Genomic DNA, 20,679 nt, shown 5'->3' on the forward strand with positions numbered 1-20,679 from the left:
ATGATATCTTACAACCTGTTTTTCTATCCCTTGTCTAGGTCAGGTTGGCATATATGCAATATACAATGTATCAAGAACATATACAGTATTCACAGACTTGGTCTCTACTGTCTCTCCGTCTCCCTTTGTTAACAGTCATATATCAGGGAGATCATGCCCCTTTGTTTTCTGTGTTCTAGGCTTGTCTCACTCAACATTATTTGTTCGAGTTCCGACCATTTCCCTGCAAATAACAATATTTCACCATTCCTAATCGCTATGTAGTATTCCATTGTGTATAAGTACCATATTTTTTGGATCCATTCGTCTGTGGAGGGGCATCTGGGTTGTTTCCATATTTTAGCTATTGTGAATTGTGCCGCGATAAACATGGTAGTACAAATGCCTTTTTGATATCTTGGATTTTGCTGTTTAGGATAGATGCCTAGGAGTGGTATGGCTGGGTCATAGGGTAGGTCTATATTGAGCTTTTTGAGAAACCTCCATACTGTTCTCCAAAGTGGTTGTACTAATTTGCACTCCCACCAACAATGGAGAAGGGTTCCTCTTTCCCCACAGCCCCTCCAGCATTTGTTGTTTCCTGAGTTCAGAGTATAGGCCATTCTAACTGGGGTGAGGTGGTATCTCAAGGTTGTTTTTATTTGCATTTCCTTTACTAGCAGGGATGTTGAGCATTTCCTCATATGTTTCTTTGCCATTTTTATATCTTCTCTTGTGAAGTCTCTCTTTAGCTCTTTTGCCCATTTCCTAATAGGTTTATTGGGCTTGGAGGGGCTTAGTTTTTTGAGTTCTCTGTAGATGACCGATATCAGGCCTTTGTCTGTTGCTGTGCTGGTAAATATCCTTTCCCATATCGTTGGCTGTCTTTCTATTTTGGTGGCTATGTCCTTAGCTTGGGGCAGACTTTTGGTTGATTGTTTTACTTTTCATTATCAGTGAAAATACTTAGGAGAAGCATAACAGATAGCAGTTAATGATGGCTTACTGGCATAGTTAGAAAAATTGTATGTTAAAGGCTTTGTATGTGCCATGTGGGGTATTGTCACCAGATGTAAGCTACTAGTTCTGGTGGCCAGAGAGTTCTAGTGTCATTGGAGAACGAATTCAAGGATGGACACAGGAGGATACTTAAGAAAAAGCAGGCTTAGTAATGCAAAGCAAAGCAAAAGCAAGGCAAAATATGCCCTCCATATGGGAGAGTGGGAAGTCTCTTGAAGGAGCACTGTATGGGAGATCCTAAACCTCAAGCTTTTATTGGGGTCTGCAGCCGTGGGGTGGTTAGTACTCAAAACTGGAGTACTGTTTCATATTGAGTACAGGAATTCATGGCCTTGGATGGTCATAGCAAGGCTGTTATTTTTCACTAGCTATGATGCATGCATGCCATGAGTCATTTGTGAACATCAGCAGCCAAAATGAAATTTCTTATCATTACCAAGTTCATCATTCTCACCTATGAAGTTTCCCAACATCAGCCTCCTATATCGCGCGTGTGTGTGTGTGTGTGTGTGTGTGTGTGTGTGTGTGTTTAGAAGGATGAAAGTCAATTTTACCTCTGAAAGTTACAATGGAAAAACATAGATCATTCTGTAGAGAGAGCTGAGTGGAACTCCATGGCCCCTGGACAGACTGCACACTGTCCTTCATGTCAGTCCTTTTGTTTCCTTCCCTGCAGCACAGAATGAAAGACTCTGTGAGGTGAGAAGTATTGTCTTGCCTCCGTGATAGTGTGTCTTAACAGGGGCCTTTCTCCTAGCATGTTTCTTTTTCTAATCCACTGCTGAGCTCAGGCTTCCACATTGCATACCTTTATAGATCTCTTGAAGCCTCACGGACAGGCAGTGTTTATCCGAAAGGTGGTTAAGGGCATTCCTTGCCTTCTGACCTCAATACCTTCTGTAATGTTTAGACTTATATCAACCTTAAGGTTCAGATAGCAGGCCCAACACTGCAGTAAAAAGAATTGAACCCAAATAAGCAAAGTACAAAGAAACAAACAAAAATGATGCTTCTTTTTAGGATTACAGATTTTTCTAAATAAAAGCTGTTCCTCTAAAGCATCCCATATTCCCTGCTTCTTTTCCCCACCCCCCACATTTAGCTGACTCATCAGCATACCTCACAATGATTTTTGCTGGTGGTGCCAGGCTTGTGTTCACCATTGGAGTACAGTAGAAAGGCACAATGGTTGTATTTCATTAACTGAAATGCTTATTATGTGAGTGTCTGTTCCCTTTTCACTGGGTGACATCCAGAAATAGTATGTGCTGGAATGAGGGTGGTGTAGGCGCCTGCATGAAGCTGATCTTGCTTTTCATTTTTAACCCGATCCTAGCAGACAGTAAAGGGCTGGCTCCAAAGGCTTTGTTTCTGTTTGGGAAGCCTTTTCAAGGCTTTTCCATCCTCTCATAAATTATAGCAGGTGTGCCCCTCCCATACCTTTAAAACCTCATGATTTATTAGGTAGCCCTGACACTTTAGCTACCACACAAACCATTCTTACATTGTATGTGCATTTGGTACCCAAAAGTCACATTGCTGATGGATTAGTTTTATAAAAAGCAGAGTAGGACTGGCCATGAGGTAGCAAGGCAAATTGCTCATCTCTTTATGTAGTCTATTTAAATAATTTAATAACTGAAGCTGAGGACTGATCCACTTTAGTGAAGAGCCATTACAGGTCTATTTATGTGCAGTGCATTTTCTCTTCTGCTTTTCCTTTTCTGAGAGGATTTTTTTTCATTTCTTTATTTTACAGAGGGGTTACAGTTTCATATGTAAGGCAGTGCATGCATTTCTTATCTAACTTGTTACCTCCTCTCTTGTCTCCCCCTGCCCCGCCTTCTCCTCTCCCCATTCCCCTCCTCCCATTAGTTGTACAGTTGGTTTATACCACATAGTTGTGTAATTATTGCGGTTGCATTGGTTTGTCTTTTTATCCTTTGTTTCTCGATTTTGGTATTCCCTTTCCCTTCCCTAGTTCCAATACACATATATACAATATCAGTTACAGTGATGTCAGGAGTAAAACCACAGGAAAGAAAAACAAAAGAATAAGGGCATAATTTCACATAGTATGTTGAAAATAACAACAACAATGATAAACCACTTGTTTCTTTTTTTTTTTCTTCTTCTTCTTTATTGTCAAAGTAAAGTACAGAGGGGTTACAGTTTCACATGTAAGGCAAGTACATTACTTATCCAACTTGTTACCCTCTCCCTTATTTGTCCCCCAGCTCCCCGCTCCCTGGTCCCCCCCACCATGAGTTGTATGGTTAGTTTACACCAGTTGGTTTTGTAAGTATTGGTTTTTCAATGTTTTGTATTTTATCCCTTGACTCTCATTTTTGGTATTCCCTTTCCTTGTTCCAATACACGTCTATACATTATTCGGGGTACTAAGATCAGCTACAGTAATAGCAGGAGTAAAAACCACAGGAAGGAAATACGAGAGAGCAAAAGTTACAGTTTCACTAGGTACGTTGAAATTATCTACAGCAATGATATATCATTTATTGCCATAACATGGAGTTCATTTCACTTATATCTTATGCATTCATATGGGCATTGCTACGGAGCTATTGTGCTCTTCTGCTATGTCTATCCTAGATATATACTACTTATTCCCTATGAGGGAAACCATAGGAAAACCACTTGTTTCTGTAACTTGGATTTCATTTTGCTTAGCATCATCTTATGTGTTCATATGGACATAGATATTGAGCTATTGTGATCTTCTGCTAGGACTATCCTAGGCGTGTACTAATTATTCCCAATGAGGGAAACCATAGAATCTATGTTTTTTGGAGTCTTGATTACTTCACTTAGTATGATTTTTTCCCCAAATCCTTCCATTTCCTTATGAATGGGGCAGTGTCAGTCTTTCTGATAGAAGCATAGAATTCCATTGTGTATATGTACCACATTTTCTTGATTCACTTATCTACTGAGGGCCATCTGGGTTCATTCCATATTTTAGTGATGACAAATTATGCTGCGATGAACATAGTTGTGCTGGTGGCTTTGGTGTGGTCTTGCTTGTAATCTTTTGGGTAGATGCCCAAAAGTGGGGCTGCTGTGTCGGACAGGAATTAATCCAGAAAGTTTGATTTGGGGCATGTCATTCATTCATTCATGTATTGACACAGTGAAAGATTCCATGAATTTTGGATGTATTTCATGGGTGAAACTTATGCTTTGCTCCTTTGCTTCATTAATAATGTAACAATTACTCAGGTTAGTGAATTTTATTTAGAAAAGTGATCACTTGTAGAGTTGATGTTCTAGATGGCTGGCTTTATAAAATTTAGCAAACTATGTCTGGTATAAGTTTTTCTTTGTGAGGTTTGCTTCTAAGCTGTGACTTTAAATGACTTTTTATATAATCAATTTATAGGAGACTGATGTGACCATCTTTCCCTACCCCACCCCTAATTCTAGAGGTGGCTATGATTAGCCAGACTTAAAACACCATAGAACAGGCCTAAATAGCTATCAAAGAAAAGGCTCTTATTAGGCCCAGGCTCCTATAGTCCTTAAGGAAGAATCCATAAGGGACCTGCATTTCTCTAGGGCTTCTGTGTTTTTGTCTCATTGGCTTTTGGGATTGTGCTTAGGAGAGGTTGATTTGTCCCATCTGGCTACTTGGAGATCCCTTTCTTTCCTCATCATTCTAAATTTGGCCTGAAAAATTTCAGGTTGGCTGCATCTATTTTGAACTCCCAAAAGGACCAACTGGTCTTTTATTTATTTATTTTTATTATTGTCATTCTTTTTGTGGCACTGGAATTTGAATTTAGAGCTTCACGGAAGATAGTCTACTCTACTTGAGCCATGACTCCAGCTTTTTAGACTCTGGCTATTGTGTGTGTGTGTGTGTGTGTGTGTGTGTGTGTACACACGCGCACGCTGGGGCATTGCCTGAGGGACTTGGATACTGTCCCTGATATTTTTTGCTTAAGTGTAGCACTCTACCACTCAAGCCACAGATCTGCTCTTGTTCTCTTGGTAGTTAATTGGAGATAGAGAATCATGAACTTTCCTGCTCAAGGTGACTTCAAACCATGATCCTCAGGTGCCACTGGCATCTGGTATGCTCTGGCTATTTTTGAGAATAGGATTGCCTTTTGCCCAAGTGGGGCTGTACTGTGATCTTTCTCTCTGTACTTCTTGCTATAGATGGTATGACAGGTATACACCATCACATCTAGCTTCTTTTGTTGAAATGTGATGTCAACTTTTTTTTTGCCTAGCCTTTAACTGTGACCTTCCTGATGTCATCCTCCAACAGCTAAAATTATGGGCTCTGTCCCTGAAGTCTTTTGCTCAAAACTAGCACTCTATCACTTTGATACACAGCTCCACATTTGATAAAACCTCTAGTTACTTAGATTCTTTTGAGCCTTTATTATGCTCCTTAAATTTTCATTAGCCATGTGTCCATCCATCCAACCATCAATCATCTATCCATCCAAAAAAGAGGTTTATTGATGCCTACCCTGCACCAGCCTCAGGATATGTCAGTGAACCAAACAACCAAGACATCTCTTTCCCTCATGGAACTTACATTCTAGTTGGGGAGACAGCAACAATACATGTTCAAGAATGTAGTAATTTAGAAAAGAGTAATGACATGTTAATAGGAAGTCATATGGTTGATCAGATGGAGGCACAAAATGTCAAACATATGAAACAGGCAGGCCTCAGTGACAAGTACTGAAGTCATCATGATAATTACAGTATCCTTGTGTGTCCCTCTCCTTCTTTTCCAGACAAAAGGGCAGAGACTGGCCATGCTCTTTGCACCAACAGAATTTGGCATAAAATGTCTTGAGAGTACTCAGTGCTCTATAATTGGTCAAATGGGTTGTTTCAGGCTCATAGGACATCAGAGTTATGAGGCCCCTCAGATACCCTAGTACCCCAGTCCAAATGGGGGCCATGATAAGAAGAGAGGGAAGGAAGAATGAGTACATAAGGAATGATTAACTCTGCCCCAATAGCCTCTTCTTCATTTTAACTAATTTTATTATGTTTGGGTGTCTGTGTGAGAGTTTGTGTGAAGGAAGTGTTCTAAGGTTAAAAATACTTTGGAAAAAATAATTGGCTCTAAGTCAGCTCCCTCATTTTCTAGATAAAGACACAGTGGCCTCAGGAAGATGAGATATACATGTCTAACTACAGTTCTAATAGCAATATGAAATAAAACTCTCTGAGGTTACGGCTCAAGTGGTGAGTGTGTTCCTAGCATACATGAGGACACGAGTTCAAACTCTAGTACTACCATTGAGGAGAGAGAGAGAAAGAGGAATAAGAAGTTTAATTCTCTGGGATGGCTTCTTTACTATTTACCATATCAACTTAATATGATAATCCAGAGGGACAGTCAGGAGACTACTGTGTGTCTATTGTAATGAATAGTTCAGTGTCAGTATTATCATATTATTCCCACTTTTCTACCATTATTGCAAGTGAGTTGGTTGTTTCTATATTCCAGAAAGCACTGAAGATCATTGCAGGCACAGAATACCTCCCAGTTCTAGACAATGCATTCTCCCTTTTTTCTGCTTTTGGTCAGGCTTTTATTTGAAGTTTCATTTGAAACTATAGCTCTTCAAAGATCAGAAAAATAAAAATATGAATGAATGTAGCATGAAGTTTGCAAATAAAATGAAGATCTGTGTGTGTTTGAAATGCTGATAAATCATCTGTGATTATGGTGATGACTAGTTGCAGAATGTTAGGGCAGTGGTTGGCTGAATACCTGGTTTCAGATGATTGCCCTTCGTGGAGGTGCTGTGAATAGTTTGACTTGAACCAAATAGACAGAAATTTATAATGGAAATAATTCCCAAGGCATTTCATTTTTTGGTTATGTTTGTAACTGCTATGATGGCTTACTGTAAATGCCAAAGTGGGAAGTAAGTGGCACATGTTATCGGGCATGATGATGCTTTCTTTCTTCTCTTCATATTTTAGTGCACTTACATTTCAATTGACCAAGTTCTGAGGACCCATGCTATAATGATAAGCAGACCTGCTTGGCTTTGGGGAGCAGAAATGGGAGCCAATGAACATGGAGTATGCATAGCCAATGAAGCCATCAATGCCAGAGAACCTGCTGCTGAGACTGAAGCGTTACTGGGGATGGATCTGGTCAGGTACTGTGTGATGATTCTTTGAAACAACTGCATAGAAGAGGTTGAAACTGGGAACAGGATATATTTCCTTCTAAGCCTCACATTCTGTAATACACTCCTCCTAAAGATGATATGTATTGTGCTTCTTCATAGAAATTTTGAGGTGATAAAGAATAGATTGCAGTGGAACATTCAGCATTAAAAAAAATGAAATCCTGTGATGTGCTACAATATGATGATCTTAAAAGTATACTAAGTAGAAGAAGCCAGATATAAAACTCACCTATTGTATGTTTTATTTATATGAGATACACAGAAGAAGCAAATTGATTAAGGCAGAAAGAGATTGCCTAAGGTTGGGGATGGGGTGAGGGGGAAGGAGAGTAATTCCTAATAGGTATAATGGTTACTGTTTTGGATGTTGAAAATGTCCTAAAATGGTACAACTTTTTGTATAAGTTAAACTCACCCAACGACAGTGTAAATGGTTGAACTTTATTGTATTTGAAACATACTATTTTATGAAAGAAAGGATTTAAGATGAAAAACTCTGAAAGAAAAAAGCACACAGATCACTTATTTCCTCCCCACTCTATATGTCAGTTGTCTTTTCTTCCTTTTATTTTTCTCCCAACTTCCATGTTCCAGAAAGAGCTGGGAGGAGTTAGGAGGGGCAGGGGTCTTTGTCTGTTTGCGCATTCCCATGTAATAAGCCCTGGGTACTTGCACATAAAGGGTGAACAACATCTAAAATTTGAAAGAATGACTACAGGAAATGATAAGATAGAACAAAGAAGTTTTTCTAAGTGGCTTTCTGTCTTTTTTTTCTTTTTTGGTACTGGGGATCAAACCCAGGATTTTGCACTTGCTAGGCAAGCACTTTGCCACTGAGCTACATCCCAGCTCTTCTAAATGGCTTTCTTTTGACTGAAATAATGAGATTAAATGGAATCATGCCATAATTTATTGAAGACTAAGCTGGCATTTGACAGTCTTGGTTTACAGAGTAAAAAGGCCAGGTTGCATTTCTTTTGAGCCATGTTATCTCTAGGTTTTCAACATGAGGTTTAGATGGGAATGACCTCTGAAGAACTTCCCAAGGCTAATCCTATGAGAAGGAAAAAGGGATTTTGCATTTACTTATTTACTCATTATTTCATTATCTTTTAATAGTTGAAAAAAAGAAGCTTTAACACAGTAAATTGGTTTATAAATATAATACAATGAATCAATGTCATCTGTTCCTGACATTGGTTTTTCTAAGGGGAAACTGAGTTTGCACAGGAGCCTCTGTGACTCATTGCTTCTGCCAACCTGATAAGAACACTGGGTAAACCCTTTGTTTTTATGCAGTTCTTACCTTTCCTTATTATTCTTAGTTCTTTATTTTGTTTTTGCCAATCTTGGGGCTTGAACTCAGGGCCTGAGCACTGACCCTGGCTTCTTTTTGCTCAAGGCTAGCACTCTACCACTTGCGCCACAGCACCACTTCTGGCTTTTTCTATATATGTGGTGCTGAGGAATCGAACCGAGGGCTTCATGTATGCGAGGCCAGCACTCTACCACTAGGCCATATTCGCAGCCCCTATTCCTGGTTCTTATAAATGTGGACCAGCTTTCTTAAACTGTAGACAAGAAAGAAAAAGCTGAATATTTACTACTAGGTTTGTCTTGATTCAAATAACAACATGTATAGAATGACAAAAGCTTTGAATTTATTTTTTGACAGCTCTCCCAGTCATTTTTTTTTTTTTTTTTTTTTTTTGGCCAGTCCTGGGCCTTGGACTCTGGGCCTGAGCACTGTCCCTGGCTTCTTTCCGCTCAAGGCTAGCACTCCGCCACTTGAGCCACAGCGCCGCTTCTGGCTGTTTTCTGTATATGTGGTGCTGGGGAATCGAACCTAGGGCCTCGTGTATCCGAGGCAGGCACTCTTGCCACTAGGCTATATCCGCAGCCCTCTCCCAGTCATTTTTAATCCCTATACTTAATAGTCTGAAGCAAAGAATTAGCAATGAAAAACATGATTTTTAAATCTATGACTTATAATCTTGTGTTTTGAGTTGTGATTTTTATTGTATAGGATTTATAGGACTGGCAAAAATCATTATGTTGATTTTAATTTCTAAGGGATGATGATCTAAGTCTTGAGTAATTATTAACAGTCCTTTCGCAAATATATTCTTTGTGCTAGATTCTGTGGTGACATGAAGAAACTCAAAACTCTTAAGAGATTTTATTCTGGATGCAAGGAGAAGACAGAAGATTGAGCAATGCAAACTTGAAGGACATTTTTAGATTTTTACTAGGCGAGAAATGACACATGGAGATATCACAAGTGGTACAGTGTTATAGGGTATGGCCTGCAGCAATACTATTGGATACTCAGAGATTGTCACAGGCATGTTTGAGATTCTTTGAGGAGATGTATTTGACTTGGATTTGCAGGACTGAGGAATGGAGACAAAGAAGATATATTTGACAAATAATTGGTGTTTTGATCATTAGAAAGACCCGGAATAATGACCAAATGTCAGGAGTAGATAACCAGTGACATGAAACTTAACCTCTTCTCTCTTTTGCTTTTGTTTTCATTTTGTTCTCTCTTGCTCTCTTTCTCTTTCTTGCTCAGAACTGGGATTTGAACTCAGTGTCTCACTCTTGCTCAAGAGCACTTGAGTCACATCTCCATCTCCAGTCTTATTTTTTTGCTAGTTATTTTGAAGATTAAGTGGCATGGACTTTTCTTCCTGAGACTGGCAGGTTCTTCATAATGAAATCCCATGTGTGTTCACAGTGAGTGGGGCTTTGCCATTAGTGTCTGGTTTAGGGTTTGGTCTCAGCATTCATTTAAATATGATCAGGCAAACATGTAAGATTTGAAGGGTGCATTTCATGCTAACCAATTCCTCCTGAGCTAGAAAGCCTAAGATATTAACTTCCAGGGAAGCTCTAGGTGAGATCTATGCTTTGGCTTCACAAACCAAGACTTGAATGTCGAGGTTCCAAGGCAGCCGTTCTCAAGACAAGTCTGGTGAACAAGCACCACCTAGGGACATGTTAAAAATGCAAATTCTCAGTTCCCAACCCATCACTACTGAACCTAGGTGTGTTCAGTCTGTTTAACAAGAGCAGGGTTTGCACAATGAAAGTGGAGAGCCACTGCTGGAGAGGAAAGTCTTTATGTGTTTGGCTGAACTTCTCAACTTGGGGCTCAGTATCTCCCTAGATGTCGCTTGAATGCAAAGACTGGAGGCTGTCTCTGAGCTTTTGTGTTCAAGGCTAGCACTCTACCACTTGAGCCAAGCTTCCCTTCTGGCTTTTTGTTGGTTAATTGTAGGTAAGAGTCTCACAGAAGACCAGATAGAAATGCTCATCTGAGCCAACTGAATGTCTCTTGCCAATGGTCTCAGTGTGAGGAATAGGGTAAAATCAGAATTATGTCCATAGATTGGTACTGAAGTCTTGCTGTGCATACAGAGCATCCAAGTCAGGGGCAAGTGCAAGTATTGGAAATCTCAGTGGACTGTAAGCAGGAAAAACATGGCAGGGGGTAGGGAGGGGGATAATAACTCAATAAGAACTGCAAAAGTGATGCCCCAGACTCCAAGGATGGGGCTACTGCAACTGGCTAGATAGATGTTCACTTGGTCTTAGCTTATGTTTATATGGGTCAGTTGGAGCTTTGTGATGGCCCTGGGGGGGAGGGGAGGCAGAAGGATCTACCTAGCATGTGTGTCTGAGGCATAGTGACTAGAGGCCCCCAGGTCTCTAGGAGGAGGAGGGGGAAGGAGGCCCTTCAGAGTACACAGATTCTGGTGATAAAATATTTCACAGTGTGTTTGTTTATTCAGGACCCTCAAGACTAGCATTTGCTTTTGATACTTCTTTTAGAAAAGATGTCTTTGGCAAAGGAAAAGTCTACTTTTATCCTATTTTCTATGTATGTGCATGCTGGTCCTAGGCTTGAACTCAGGGTCTGGGTGCTTGTCCCTGAACTTTTTTGCTCAAGGCTGGACCATTGGAGTCACAGCTTCTCTTCCTGCTTTTATGGTGGCTAATTGGAGTTAAGAGTCTCATGCTCTTTCTTGCCCTGGCTTGCATTGAACCATAATCCCCAGATCTCAGCCTCCTGAGTAGCTCAGATTATAGGTATGAGCCACCAGTGCCTGACAACTTCTTTCAGTTGGTTTGTTCTTTTTTTTCATGTCAGTAGATAATGTGCCAAACTTATGACAAAGTTTAAGGAAGGCCTATCTCAGACAGCAGTGCGAAAACCCAGTCATCAGGCTTATAAACCACAAAGGGATCAGATTACTCTTTTATATCTCTTCCAAGGCCTTAATGTTCAACTTTGTAAATCAAGACTTTGTAACTGAGTCTTCCAAAATGAGTTTAAATTGAGAAACGTCAAATAAATTGGTATATAATGATTTAACTATTAAATAAAAGAAAAAAAGCCTGTTACAAGAATCAGTCCATATTTTATGGTTTCATTATTTTTTTCCCCTCAGGAGGCATGACATTGGGTAAATTTCAGTAGCAATCACTTTTCAAGTTAAAAATTAATCAGGAACAAGTTTATATCATCATCTCTGTAGTTTTATTTTCCCTGCTAAGTTTCTCAATTATATCTGAATGAACAGTTGCATAAATGAACTGAGTACATCTCATGAGCCATCTTTAGTCAGATCAGTCCAAGAGGATAGTCATATGATTCTTACTTTGCCAATCACAGAATAAAGAATGGGAAAAATGACATTACTTCAGGCCATACTGCCAGCAGATACCAGAGCCAGAGGTGTGTATTTCTTTGCCACACATATCATCTCCTGAAATTTACTTTTTGTGCAAGTGGTTCCAGAGTCTAGTGCTATATGTTTTTATGTTCATTATTCCATAAACCCCATCTTTGTAGCAACACAATCACATAGGCATTTATTTTTATCAAAAGCATAAGACTGAAGTTCAAATATATTATGTGATCTATTTAAGGTCCTAGCCACAGCAGCATTCATACCCTCTTTAAGAGCTTTATTAATTGGTTGGGGCAGGTGAGATGCATGTCTCACTTCAGAGAAAATATGTGTTCTTATGAAAACTGAAGCTGTACACCACCATTTAATAGATGTAGGCTGATAGAAGGGAAATTATATTGAAAAAGGCTTGATGGTGTCTTCACTAACAGTCCATTTCTAATGAGATCTAAGGGAGAAGGACATGCACAGAAGACATTGATTGGCACTCAGATACCTTTATTATCAGTTGTCTTATGGTATTTGGGGTTTTATAACAATACTACACTATTGTTTTTAAATGAGATATTTATTGCTCATAGTTCCAGAAGATGGAAAATAAAAAAAATCCAAAATCAAAGTGTGGATCTACTTTCTGATTTATAGGTGGTGCTTTCTTCTGTGTCCACACATGGGAAGGAAAAAAGTTGCATTCTTACAAAGCACTGCTTCCATTTAAGTTTTAATCACTGCCCCCCTTCAAAGACTCCATCTCCCAATGCCACCACATTGTGTACTAGGATTTTCACATATGAATTGTAAGACAACAGAAACAGGTCAAGATACTTCCTGTAGAATGGTAGAGGGCAGAGATTTCCCACTGCTTAGATGGTAGGCAGGAGGCAGCATAGATCACAGGAAAGGGTGCTACAAAGAGCCAGAGTTGATTTGGTCATCTCCACTGAACACACAGTCAACAAACCAAAAGATGGGGCTGGTCTTCTTTTCTAGGGAAAGAGACTATTGGTTCATGATTCTGAGTGGATTTTATCTGGAAGATGAACAAATACAAGGAATATTTTCATGATTTGTAATTGGATGTATGAGAGAAATATTTTGAGTTAAAATATTGTTAACCCATTTGCGCATTGATCTGAATATTTAACATGTTTACTCACATTGGTATGCTTCTTGACTCAGCCTTGTTCCAGCCTTTGGTTGCTATAGTAATGATCGTGCAATGGTCTGAAATGATTGAGCTATACTTCTGGTTTCCTGATTTAGGCTTGGTTTAGAAAGAGGGACAACAGCTAAAGAAGCCTTAGATGTCATTGTCTCTTTGTTGGAAGAACATGGTCAAGGTGGGAATTATTATGAAGATGCAAACTCCTGCCATAGCTTCCAAAGTGCATATCTGCTTGTGGATCGTGATGAAGCCTGGGCACTGGAGACTGTAGGAAAATACTGGGCTGCAGAAAAAATCACAGGTAAGTGGGTATGGGGGAAGAGATTGTTTTTGTAATTAATTAACTTATCATTTATTGTGGTGCTGGGGTTTGATCTCAGGACTTTGCACTTGCTAGGTAAGCACTCTATTGCTTGAGCTGTGACTCCAGTCCTTTTTGCTTTAGTTATTTAATTTTTTTGTCCCCCAAACTTTCTGTGCTTAAGGCTAGTGCTCTAACCACTTGAGTCACAGCACTACTTCCAGCTTTTTCTGAGTAGTTTGTTGGAAGTAAGAGTGAGTCTCATGGATTTTACTGCCTGAGCTGGCTTCGAACCAGGATCTGGCTTTCAACCTCAGATCTTAGCTTCCTGAGTAGCTGGGATTACAGGTGTGAGCTGCTAGGGCCCAGTTTGCTCTAGTTATTTTTGAGATACAATCTTGCTTTTGTTCTGGCCAGCCTGCACTGCAATCCTCCTATTTGTGCTAGGATGACTGGTACATGCTACTATGCTCAGCTATTGATACAACACAGGTTTTAAGAACTTTTGTGCAGGATACCCTAGAACTATGATTCCTTTATCCCAGTGTCCCAAGTAGCTAGGATTACAGGAGGGAGCCGCCAGGTGTGGCTTAAGGGTGAAGAGTTTTGAGGACAGGAAAGACTGAGGGAACACTGGGTATACATATAGGGTCAGATCCAGAGGAACTTCCCCTTGCTGCTATGATAGACTCTTCTTGCTAAGGCACATCTCTCATTTCCACCATCTGTTTCCAGAGGTGAACCCAGAGTCTTCTGAGCCAGAATGTAGGGATGGGGACACTTAGGAATCACATTCCTAACATTTCATATGTTCTCTTTGTTTTCTGAGCTGGACCCAGTTCTAACTTAACAGTAGCTCCATGACTTGAATGCTGCTCTATTAAGTGCCTAATGGAGTGGTGATTCTTCCTTCCTTTATAATAATACGTTGCCAGATCCCTTCAATAGGTAGTTGCAGATCTGTAGCTGCTTGTACGCAGAGATTGGATCTGTATGAGAATCATACAGATTGCCACATGGGGCTAAGTAGGCCATTTCTCTGTGAGGTAATGGTCCTAGAAAAGCAGAGAATTTGATGATATACAAAGAAAGGATTTAAAGCTGTGTGGCCCTTGTAAAATTCTTACTTCTTAGACAATGTTAAGGAAGAAAATGTTCAAATAGGAGTGGTAGTCTTAAAGCATTTTCTCAGCACCTTCATATCCCTGATGGGATGGGATCCAGAATGGATTAAATGATTTCTTTTTTTAATTGTTATTTCAATTTTTTATTGTTATTATAAGGATATAAGTGTTACAGTTACATAAGTAAGGCAAAGAGTACATTTCTATTGGGACAGTGCCACTTGGATTAAAGGATTTCTTAGAGGACTACATCATTCTGAGAGAGAATTATCTAGTGATACACCTCTTACTTCCTTAGGGAGAGATAGAAATTACATGGTACGTGCACTGCCATTTTCCTTTCTTGTGCCCCTAGCAGACACGGCTAGTAGATTATTGCACTACCTCTTGTTGAACCTATTCCTAGTCTGTGTGTTTTTCTCAACTGTGTTTGCTATGGATTCTTATCCAATTAATCAGAAATTATATTAGGGGTAAAAGCTGTCTGCCACTTGCTTTAGGGTGATCAGAACTAATCTGCCCTGAGTGGGGAGCAGATATGTTGTAGTTATTGGGAGTCTTGTTGTTTTCTGCTCACCAAGTCCAGAGATTGTGATTGCCTGGATGCTGGGTGCTTGATACATTGAACCCTATACAGAAGAACCTAGACTGAGGTATTCTGGCTAGCCTTTCTGAAGGCTGTGTCCATCTGAGGAGAAGGTGGCTTCTGCTTATATAAGAGTGCAGAATAGGCTAGGCCATGCCATCAGCACCACAAGGGGTTTTTCCACTCTTGTGTGCCCAGCATATATTCAGCAGGGCCTGTGTCTGTTTGCCCAGACCTTACAGTATTTACAGAACAAAGGTCCCCATTGTGGGCCCCTAAGTCTGTAACCCTTTTTAATTCAAGAACATAAAACTCCCTCATACAAAACCCTCCAAAGATGAAGTCTCTCTGTTGAATGCCTCTATCAAGAGCACTAGTGGGCCAAACTTCATAGCAATCAACTTTTAAGTAGGATCTAGCACTTCAAAAGCTAATCTTTCCTTCCAAACATAGCTTTACAAATCTCTCTACACAAAATGAATGTTGTCTTTTACTAAACACTTAAATTTTTAAAAATCCTATTTCTTTTTTTCCCATTTCCTTATTGTTAAAGTGATGTACAGAAGGGTTACAGTTTCATATGTAAGAAAGTACATTTCTTATCCAACTTAGCTCCTCCCTTGTTTTCCCCCTTCCCATTTCCCTCTCCTCAATGAGTTGTATGGTTGGTTTACACCATATAGTCTTGTAATTAGTGCTGTCGCATTGGTTTGTCTTTTTATCCTTTGTCGCTCGATTTTGGTATTCTCTTTCCCTTCCCTAGTTCCAATACATGTATATACAATATCCAGGGTACTAAAATCAGTTACAGTAATATCAAGTGTAAAACCACGGGAAAGAAAGACAAAAGAATAAGGGCATAATGTCACATAGTATGTTGAAAATAACAACAATGGTAAACCACTTGTTTCTGTAACTTGGAGTTTACTTCGCTTAGCATCATCTTATGTGTTCATATGGGCATAGCTATTGAGCTACTTTAATCTTCTGCTAGGACTATTCTAGACATGTACTAATTATTCCCAATGAGGGAAACCATAGTATACATAGAAATAAAAAAATTAAATTCCTCTAAAAATACTATTTCTTATATGCATCGATTTCCTGTCCTCCGATCTCAGCAGAATGTGACTGATGGCAATAGATTTAGAGCACTGAGTCCTTCAAAGGTTGATTCTTGAAAGCAAATGTCTATTATAAGTCAGTTATCTAGGAAAATAACATCTGTGGAATGTTTACAAGAGCTTTGCCTTTTAAAAATAGCTTAGTATGGATGATGTCTAAATCACTTGTTTAGGTCCAAGCTGCTTGTTTGTATTGTTTAGTTTATAATTTTTCTTTTGTATGCCCTCTGAGGAAAAAAGACCAGTGTCCTTACGTCAGGAAAGCTTATGTTGGAGGTATAAATCAGTGCAGCTAAGCATCCTGGGAGAATTCAGCCAAACTTTGCTCCTGCCTTTAGAGACTGGGTTTCAAGCATCAGTGACTTTATTCCAGCTGGTAGTTCAGGCTCTGTCATTCATTTTTACTTGTTCTCCAATATTCTGGAAGCTTAACCATGCTCCCTAGAAGCAGCAGCTATGAACTGCCTTTTTGAGCTAACAGAGATTACTTAGTGTTTGCACTCTGGGCAGCATCTTGAAGCTTGAAGGCCAAGTTGTCTTCCAGGTTTTTGTATTGTTTGCATGTTTTAGAGAAGATGAAGTGAGCTTGCCAGCAGATGGGAAGGATCTGGCCTAACACTCAGCAAAGCAAAGTAAAGTGTATTTAAAATGAAACAATTTCTGATTCTAGATTTTTTAAATATGTTTTTTTGAGGGGGAGACACAATACTGGGGCTTGAACTCAGGGCCTAGGCATTGTTCCTTAGCTTTTTTTCCCTAAAAGTGGTGCTCTACCACTTAAGTACAAATCCACTTCCAGCTTTTTGCTGGCTAATTAGAGATAAGAGCCTCATGTACTTTCCTGGCTGGCTAGCTTTGAACCTGTTTCTCAGATCTGAGCCTATTGAGTAGCTAGGATTATAGGTATGAGCCGCTGGCGCCTGGCTTACACTTCTATTTTTGTTTGTTTGTTTGTGTTTTGGCCAGCCCTGGGCCTTGGACTCAGGGCCTGAGCACTATCCCTGGCTTCCTTTTGCTCAAGGCTAGCACTCTGCCACTTGAGCCACAGTGCCACTTCTGGCCGTTTTCTGTATATGTGGTGCTGGGGAATTGAACCCAGGGCCTCATGTATATGAGGCAAGCTCTCTTGCCACTAGGCCATATCCCCAGCCTACACTTCTATTTTTATAAGAAAAATAATATTCCTATAGCTTCTTTTCACACACACACACACACGTGTGCATGTGTGCACTTACACTTGGAGTTTGTCATATTTTTGAGTATTCTATATTGTTCTGAAACTATGTACCACTATTAACAATATATTCTAAATGTTGAAAACTGAAAAAAAGTTGAATGAAGAAGTATCTGATGTGTGTGTGTGTGTGTGTGTGTGTGTGTGTGTGTGTGTTGGTCCTGAGGCTTGAACTTGGTATAGGTGCTGGCCCTGAGCTTCTTTTGCCCAAGGCTAGTGCTCTACCACTTCAGCCATAGCTCCACCTCTAGCTTTTTTGGTGGATTAGTGGAGATAAGAGTCTCACAGAATTTCCTCCCCAGGTTGACTTTGAACCTCGATCCTCAGGTCTGACCTGCCTAAGTAGCAAAGATTACAGGTGTGAGCCACTGGTGCCTTGCTTGATTTATATTTTGAAAAGCAACATTTGTATCTTGGTGTGTGAAGTGTCCTTCTAGATGACAGAGAATCCCAGTGAGGAGGAGAAGTTTGGGGAGGCTGTAGAGCTTCTCTGTTGAGGAATTTTGCAGATTCCTAAGTCTTTAGTCAGAATGAAAGGTCTTGTGTATTTCATTGAGATAATCAATTTGAAATCAATAAGCTTTTATTATGTTCTGTCTTCTTTTTATGTTATTTTTTATTGTCAAAGTGAATACAGAGAGGTTGCAGTTTCATATGTAAGGAAATGAGTACATTTCTTATCCAACTTGTTACCTCCTCCTTAATACCCCCCTACCTTCTCCCTCCTCCTTTCCCTCTCCCCCCTCCCATGAGTTGTACAGTTGTTTACACCAAATTGTTTTGTAAGTATTGCTTTTGGAATGGTTTGTCTTTTATCCTGTGTCTCTTGATTTTGGTATTTCCTTTCCCTTCCCTAGTTCTAAAACACATATATGGAGTATCCAGGGTACTAAGATCAGATACAGTGATAGAAGGGATAAAAACCACGAGAAGGGGGCTGGGGATATAGCCTAGTGGCAAGAGTGCCTGCCTCGGATACATGAGGCCCTAGGTTCGATTCCCCAGCACCACATATACAGAAAACGGCCAGAAGCGGTGCTGTGGCTCAAGTGGCAGAGTGCTAGCCTTGAGCGGGAAGAAGCCAGGGACAGTGCTCAGGCCCTGAGTCCAAGGCCCAGGACTGGCCAAAAAACAAACAAACAAACAAACAAAAAACCACGAGAAGGGAATATGAGAAGAAAAAAAAAGAAGAAAAAAGAAAGGATACTGTTTTACATGGCATGTTGAAAATAATTACAACAATGATATACCACTTGTTTCCATAACATGGAGTTTATTTCACTTAGCATCATCTTATGTGTTCATATGGGCATAGCTATTGGGCTATTGTGTTCTTCTGCTAAGACTAACCTAAACATGTACTAATTATTCCCTATGAGGGAAACCATAGAGTCCATGTTTCTTTGGGTCTGGCTCACTTCACTTAGTATGATTTTTTTCCAAGTCCTTCCATTTCCTTACAAGTGGGGCAGTGTCATTCTTTCTAATAGAGGCATAGAATTCCATTGTGAATATGTACCACATTTTCCTGATCCACTTGTCTACTGAGGGGCATCTGGGTTGGTTCCATATTTTAGCAATGACAAATTGTGCTGTGACGAACATTGTTGTGCTGGTGGCTTTAGTGTGGTCTTGCTTGTAATCAGTAAGCCTTTTCTTTTGTAAAATGTGACAATGCCTAGCTAAGACTGGTTAAATATTTTAGGACACCTGTTATAATGAAGACCAAGGATTGTGTTTCTCTTCAAAAATTGAGTTGAGCTTGGCACTGGTGGCTCATGCCTGTAATCCTACCTATTCAGGAGGCTGAGATCTGAGGATTGACATTCAAAGCCAGCCTGGGCAGGAAACTCCTCCAATTAACTACCAAAAAAAAAAAAAAAAAAAGGCAGAAGTAGAGCTGTGGTACCAAAACAAAAAGATGTGAGCCTTTCCTGAAAAGTCAGGGTTTCATGGGAAGTATTCTCCATAAATTTCCACTTCTTGATTATGTCTTCACAAGTGCCTTTTCTGTCAACTGACTTTTATACTTTTTGCAGAGGGAGTGAGGTGTATCTGCAACCAACTTTCCCTCACTACTAAGATGGATGCGGAACACCCAGAACTCAGGGCCTATGCTCAGAGTCAAGGCTGGTGGACGGGAGAGGATGAGTTCAATTTTTCCCAGGTTTTTTCTCCAGCTGATGATCTTCCTGACTGCTGTGCAGGCAAGGATAGCTTAGAAAAACAAGAAGGTGAGTGTCTTCTTTGTGATTTTCCTTTTCATACCCTTTGTCTGGTGATTATTCTAGAGTACTAGTTTGAGTTTAGAAGGTTGAATAGATAGGTGGTATAGAGATTAGAACTTGTATATAAAGATCAACTTGTACCAGTAGTCTGTGATAAGCAGGCAGGCAGACAACCTGCATCTATTTTTATATAATTCTTTCTCCTTTGTGGTGGTTTCTTATTTCTAGTGGTATTATTTCTCCATTGGACACTAATGTCATTGTGTTACTTACAGAAATCCTTCTTATATCTTAGTACATATACAGACTTATTACCTGACTTATTATTATACTTTCCTCTTTCCCAGCCCCATTAGCCTGCTGAGTCTTGAAGGTAGACACAGCTCATATTCAGCTTAGGAATCTCTTTTATAATGCTGGGATAGTACCTTGTGTAATGAACACCTTTATTGATTTGATTTGTTGTATTGAATTATGTTCACAAACTCTCTCTCTGCCACGCAGCTACTGACTTAATCAGAATCCATATTTGGATGGATGTGTTGGCTAGATAGCTTATTATTGTGCCTGAGTGGAAATCTTTCCAAAAACCAACAATGGTCAACATTTCATTTTTACTGGTTGTGTATGTATTTTGTAAGTCAACCCTGTCATTTAAAATCTGTGTCAGCAAATGATGTCCAGCAACAGCTATTCGGGTTGTAAGCAAAATTCTGTTAAGTTTTCATCACCATGGCAAAAATATATGAAACATCAATTTTTAAGGAGGAAAAATTTATTTTGGCATGCGGTTTCAGTCCAGGGAAGTTTAGCTTTCTTGTGTCAAGGAATGTGGGAACATAGTAGATTAGGGAGGAGGAAACAGTTCTCACAGCCACCAAGAGGCAAAGAGAGAGATAGCAAGGGACCAAGGCCCCCAAATTTCCTTCAAAAGCCTATCTCCAATATCCTAACTTCCATTGAGGCCAACTTCCAAAAGGTTCCATCATCTCCCAATAGTACCACACGCTACCAAGCATTTAAC

The 20,679-nt window shown here is 39.8% G+C and overlaps 1 protein-coding gene and 1 non-coding gene across 2 annotated transcripts in view; one reads left to right on the plus strand and one right to left on the minus strand.

Moving 5' to 3' along the window:
* The window catches only part of Scrn1 (secernin 1), a 63,491-nt gene that overhangs the window by 27,025 nt on the left and 15,787 nt on the right, over window positions 1-20,679 (plus strand). The window contains exons 3-5 of the mRNA XM_048339605.1: window positions 6,979-7,160; window positions 13,157-13,359; window positions 19,467-19,661. Of these exons, the coding sequence (XP_048195562.1) occupies window positions 6,979-7,160; window positions 13,157-13,359; window positions 19,467-19,661 (580 nt within the window). The remainder of the gene's footprint in view (window positions 1-6,978; window positions 7,161-13,156; window positions 13,360-19,466; window positions 19,662-20,679) is intronic.
* Window positions 11,344-11,446, minus strand: LOC125347478. The gene has a single exon (XR_007210244.1). It is a non-coding gene; the product is annotated as a small nucleolar RNA U13 (small nucleolar RNA).

The sequence above is a fragment of the Perognathus longimembris genome, chromosome 2 (assembly GCF_023159225.1).
Source record: "Perognathus longimembris pacificus isolate PPM17 chromosome 2, ASM2315922v1, whole genome shotgun sequence".
In the NCBI taxonomy this organism is placed as follows: Eukaryota; Metazoa; Chordata; class Mammalia; order Rodentia; family Heteromyidae; genus Perognathus; species Perognathus longimembris.